General features: G+C 51.2%; 1 protein-coding gene across 3 annotated transcripts in view; it reads right to left on the bottom strand.

Annotated features, from left to right (window-relative positions):
• The window catches only part of adcy9b (adenylate cyclase 9b), a 12,798-nt gene extending 8,607 nt beyond the window's left edge, over positions 1–4,191 (bottom strand). For all 3 annotated transcript variants that reach the window (XM_088358717.1, XM_088358718.1, XM_088358719.1), the window contains exons 1-3: positions 3,647–4,191; positions 1,397–3,477; positions 133–254 (exon numbers count right to left, since the gene is read on the bottom strand). In XM_088358717.1, the coding sequence (XP_088214843.1) occupies positions 133–254; positions 1,397–3,155 (1,881 nt within the window). In that variant the 5' untranslated portion in view covers positions 3,156–3,477; positions 3,647–4,191. The remainder of the gene's footprint in view (positions 1–132; positions 255–1,396; positions 3,478–3,646) is intronic.
• Between the last annotated feature and the right edge of the window lie 1,885 nt (positions 4,192–6,076).

Here is a 6,076-nt window from a genome sequence, read left to right as displayed (position 1 = left end):
CACATGAGCAAAAGCAAATCCATGACTATCACAAGTGTACACGCATGCTTCAGCAGGCAAAGACAAACAAATAATCCAACATAACATAACTTCTACCTTCTGAACATAACTTCTACCTTCTGAGCCACTCACCAGGGGAAGGCCGGAGGCTCCGTCAGGGGGGGGCGCCCCCTGCGAGCAGCACCTCGAGTTGGAGCAGCTACAAAGAGGGGGCTTGTCCCATTTCCTTCCGGAAATCAGGTAGGTCCTCAGGCCTAGAAAGAGAGATTTGGAAGAGCCACAAAGGCAGCGTTTGGCCTCCCGCTTTAGGCTCTCATTTTGCTTGGAATAAGTGCAAACGCGATTGTAAGCACTTCAACATCGCAGCAACAATGCCAATTCAAGCGTCAATTAACAAGATTTACAAAGGAGGAAGAGAAATTTGGCAGATTTGGCAAGCCTTTCTACGCCAACCAAGCCATGATGCGGCGTGCCGAGCGCTTTGCTTTTCCAAGCACGTCCCAAGGACACAAAGCGGGAGTTGGACGAGCCCTGCCGTTGCCATCGTTTGGTTTGACGGTCTAGCTTGTGCTTAATGCAAACTTGCGCTGGGAAGCATTTGAAACGCTCCAAGGAGGGATCAAATGGCGGCCTCACTGTTTTATCCACGCACAGCCATCCACCCTGACCTCCTCCTCGGGCGGACTTTCTGGCAGAATCTCAATTGCTTGATTTTCTCATTCTTGAGATCCGAACACGTATAATTGTAATTCGAGTGAGTGTTTTTTTTGCCCCTCAGAATACGTTTGAGGCATACGAAGAAACACCCTGCTCCGACATCCCAAAAAGTCACTCCGCTTATTCGCTAAATCTCGTTTGCCTTTCCCGCTTGAGTCATCTGAATGCCAACGAACCCCGGGACATGTCACAGAGAAAAGCGAGAGGGCCAAGGGCTTCAAAGGCAAACAACAAAATGAGGCATGGCAGAGAGCACGCTTTGCAAGCACTGTCCGTCACTTGAGCCATGCTTGCCGGGTGCACAGGCAGGCTTCCCGGGCCGTCGTCTCCCCTCATTCATAATTCACGCACACTTCCTGCCATGCACACTAATGAGTCACTGCAGCCACAATCATTGCTCTCACCAGGATGGGAGTGCAGAATGGGTGAGCGGGCGCTGGCCTTCTGTCACCCCGAGATTTTCGACATCCTCGATCACAAAAGGAGGAAAGCTTGGGCGATATCCAGCCAGTATCTTTATAGGCGCCAGGTGAGCACGGCCAACTAAAACGCCGCCAGCCTTGAGAGAACCTCATTGCAGACATAGATGCAATGGCCAGCCGGGAACTCGCTCAAGACGGGACAGTGCCACAAACGGGCCTCAGTTCAGGGTCCCCGCTGACAAAAACTTTGCACTCACCTTTCAGCTGAGCTGCCACCACGCCCGCTCCGATCCTTTGGTCGACGTGTCCATCTTCACGGGGGTAGCGCTCGTCCAGAAAGTCGGCTGTGGCTTGCGACAGGTGGACCTTGCCGGCCACGCCCAGCTGCTCCATCAAGTTGGCCAGGTTGACGTCATTGGACCAGACGTCAAACTTGAAGCGTTTCATGCCGAGGATGCCGCAGAGGACGGTACCGGTGTGGACGCCCACCCTCATGTTGACCATCTCCCTCTTCTCCCGGCAGAAGGTTTCGATGGCCCTGATCATGCCCAGGCCCATTTCCACGCAGCAGTAGGCATGGTCAGGCCTGGGCTCGGGACATCCGGCCACGCAGTAGTAGCAGTCCCCCAGCGTGCTGATCTTCTCGCAGCCGCTCAGCTCACACAGCTGATCGAAACGTCCAAACAAGTCGTTGAGAAGGCCCACCAGGGCGTGTGCCGACTTGTTGGCTGACATTTTAGTAAAGCCCACGATGTCGGCAAAGAGGATGCTGACGGGCTCCATCCTTTTCATGTTGAAGGGTCTGAAGATGATCTGACCTCGGGGGATGGAGGCCTTCTTGACTTTGTCGCCCTTGGGACTGGAAATGATGGCGGCCGCCCTGCTGGCAGAGGCGCCTGTGTCCTCATCGCCCTGCTTCATCAGTTCGTCCGCCACCGTTCTGGGCATGACCGAGTGGATCATTCGCTCCTTCAAGGCTTTCTCTACCTCCAGGTCCTTGCCATGCATGATGGATTGCCCCACCTTCAGGAAGGTGCTGCGTGAGCGCACCTCGGACATGACAAACAGGTGAACGCCCACGGCGTGGGCGCACAGGTGGAGCAGAGCTTTGGCCGGTGCCAACCAACAAAGCCTTTCCAGGTCTTTGTCGGGGGCCAAGCTCAAAGCGCCCCCTTGAGTGCAGGTGAGGTGGAACCACCCAAGAGTCTCAAAACAGAGCGAGTAGAGGAGCCCCAGTAGGACGGAGGCAAAGAGGCGCACGCGGAGGACGCTGTAGAGCAGCAGCAGAACCTGAACACAGAGCGAGAAGGTGCCGACAGGTGAGACACAGGCGGAGCGGGCGCGACCGCCCGTCTCCAGGCAGGAGAGGTTGTGCGTAGGACCGCCGACGCCAACCGCGTCCAAGCGCTCTCCCAAACCCGTCGTCTGGATTTGAGGGACCAGGGTCAGCCCCAGGGTGACGACAATGAGCAGCAGGGAGGCTCTATCGTAGCAGCGTGAGTAGACCTTGGTGAAGGTGAGCAGTAGGAGGAGGAGGCAGAAGAGGAAAAAGGACGTAGTGGGGAATAGAAAGGCCGTCCTGTTGCAGCGGGATGGGTTGGCAGCAAAGTAGAAGCCCCAGAGGGCGGCGGTGGCCGACAGGTAGAAGAGCACGTAGCGGAAGCGCCGTCTCGTCTGAGGGAAACAGCGTTCTCGGCATGCTTCCTCCAGGATGGACGAGTCGAATTTCGGGTCCCAGAAGTGACTGGCGGATCTCTCGAAGAGCTGGGGCACTCTCTTCTGCGACCGGAAGCTCTTGACCAACGTCTTCTTGACTGACGACTCGCCAGAGCTGCTGCAGCTGGACGAGATGCTGTACTTGCAGCGTTTGGATCCTGCCACATGGCATCGAACCGGCTGCCCACCTTCGTGCTTGTGTCTGCCGACACCGAGCCTCACCGAGACACCCTCGCCACTCGAGTGGCAGCTCGCCTCTGTGCTACGAGGCAGCAGCTGTTGACGTTGGGGGGATGCCATGTTGTGATCGCCGAATCACACCTTTCGTGAGGGGGGAAACACCCAAAGCCCCGGGAAGGCACGCTATGGCCAAACTAATGATTGTTCCAGCTCTTTGTGGCCAAAAGCCAGAGTGGGAACAAAGGGAAGCTCAGTTAGCAGTGGAGACCTCAGGGAAACTTCAACTGACCGGAGCACCGCCACTGACTCATCCATTGCTTGACATCAGTATTCGCGGTCGTCCGTCGCTTTTGACGCAATGCACACTTCATCCTCCGCAGGCTGGATTAATCCTTAAAGCGTCTTCAACCGTGATTTGAGGACAGGTTCCAAAATGCAAACCCTGCAAAAGAAAGTAATTGACTTGATACATTGGTTGAGCTCCAGTTCGCTGACGCAAGGCAATGTTTTAGCCCTTCCAAAATGATTTAAACATGATCTTGGAGATTTAACAGATTATGCTTGCGTGCTCATTTCTGTTTCATAATGTCAACAAGAGACAAAATACTTACTTTTTGGCCAGTCTACTGCAAATGCCATGCAAACGATACCAACAGTGTCCTGCTTGGAAAACCAAAATACGTAATCCAATGCATCGTCGGATCGGCCCATCATCCCTTAGATTTGTTTTTTTGGGAAATGGCAGACGGCGAAGAAAACCGTGGAGGGCAAATCAAAAGGTCCCCGCGGTCTCTCCCGACCACGCCACAGTCCCGCAGGTCAAAACGGCACGGCACCGCCTTCGTCCGCCCACTTACATTGAATTTGAAAGAGGTGCTCTGTTCATACCTGCAGTTCCACACGAAATTAGAGGGCAGCTTCAAATAAAAAACCCTGCCTCCTACGCCGCGAGACGGGATTGTCTTTACGCTGTTTGATGCACACATCCAACCCGTCCTGACAGCAGCGACACCTGTGAGAGACATGCTGTGAGTTTCTTCCCGGCCGAAAGCATCTCCATTGTGTCTGCGCGCACGCGTGTGTGGCTCGACTTGACGGCGTTTGTGTGTGAGACCGAGAAGAGGACGAGGATGCGAACTTGTTTCACTTCCGACTCTGCCTTTCAAACTAAAACGGTGATTCAGTCGAGGCAAAAAAAAAAAAAAAAAAAAAAAAAAAAAGCACCTCACTTTCGATCATTTTCGTCAAATTAAAACTTTGCACAGCAAGGCGCCAAGTGGACGACGCATTGAAAGCCAGTCAGTGGTACTGTATTCAAACACTTATGCTTTCTTTTTGCCTTGCTGGCTCGTAAAGTTATGAAATGACAAGAACATATTCTGTTAGCATTCGTGGTCCAGGTCTTGTTCTTCTTCTTCATTTCACAGTCGTGGCATCGGTGACCAGTTTGAAATGGTCAATAACGCTACCCACGGGATTGGGGTAGGGTAGCAACGGCACAGGTGTCAAGTTGTAGGCTTGGGTAGGTCATTGAAAGTACGTACACATCAGAGGCGATTGCTCTAAGACTGCAAGGGAAGCTCAGCCTCACCTAAAATGTCAAAAAATAAGTGATCAAATATATACTAAAGGGAAATGTGCTTTTGGGAGTTTGCAAACATATTTTTAAGGTTGTGTTAAACTTATAATCATATTAATATCTAGTATCGGAGTGCTCGTGTGGATTGGTGGGGGCCGAGGAATGTGCAGGCAAACTGCATGAACTTGTTTTCTTCGAAGTGTTGTGGAATAGGCCCGGATAGGGAGTACCGGAGGAGACCATCTCAAGGTCGGTGAGGAACGAGAACAACAGCACGTCTATGAGACCGGCCTTCGAGGGGAAAACCCAACCACCTGACCTCAGCGATAGCGCCGACGCGGGGAGGAGATGGCCGTCGACCAATCATCTCACAATATTTTGCATGCTTTAATATTCATATTGTGTTTCTTTAAAACTGGGCAACCCGGAAGAATGTGTCGTCTTTGGTGGTCACAAAAACGCACGAGTTTTAGTGTGAGGGACCCGGGACCCAGGCCTGTATTAGTGCGCTTTGTAAATAATTGGTAAATTTGATCTAATTGATCTACTGGTCTTCTCTTTGACAGAACGAACTCGCAAAATTGTTAGGTGCGCCAGTGTGTGGATTAGGACATAGCAATTTATGTGTTAAGTGTTGATCGCAATTTGGAGTCAGATCAATAACTAGAATCCGTAACCTAACAATACATATCCATATACATGTGTACATGTCATTAACTAAATATGCGCTGCAACGCGCTAAACATTTGTTCAGAATCAGCTTCTTATCACTGCTAACGACGCGGCTTTCCTCTCACTCATTCTCGCAGCTGCACAGTGCTTTAAACAGTGTAGACCAGTGGTTCTTAACCTTGTTGGAGGCACCAAACTCCACCTGTTTCATATGCGCATTCACCGTACCCCTCTTAAGTGAAAAATAAATGTATTTATTTTTCAAATTCAAGGCCTAGATGTTTTTTACTGGTGCACAAAATGAGCCGTGCATGAACATCACCTTGTTGAAAGAACAAAACCAACATAATGCATGAACTCACAACAAGTTACATACCTGCAAATCAGTGCGACTTCTGCTGTTGCCTTTGCAAGACCAGTTCAGATATGCGTCATCATGAATTTACGCGATAAATCAGGTGTGTTCGGACCTCCGCAGTGGAAGCTCTGCCGAACCCCTAGGGTTCGATCGAACCCAGGTTAAGAACCACTGGGCATCCACCAAGTTCAATAGGGAAGCAAAAAGTGCAGCGAAACGAGACGAGTCATTGGATAAATAAATGCTGTCCCGGCCATCGGACGCCCATCGGGAACACTTTTTAATTTTAATTCTGTTCAGAGTTGCACAATATTTTCTTTGTTAAAAACGACTCGCGACAAATTGAGCTCCTATTTCTCGTGGGTTCTTTTTGTAGCTGGTTCCATTTGGGGACTGACTTCTATCACTCTTTCTGACTTCTATCGCAGTTTC

This window comes from Syngnathus floridae, chromosome 17 (assembly GCF_059516105.1).
Source record: "Syngnathus floridae isolate MCC-2025c chromosome 17, RoL_Sflo_1.0, whole genome shotgun sequence".
Classification (NCBI taxonomy): Eukaryota; Metazoa; Chordata; class Actinopteri; order Syngnathiformes; family Syngnathidae; genus Syngnathus; species Syngnathus floridae.
This window is presented reverse-complemented; position numbering and strand designations above follow the sequence as displayed.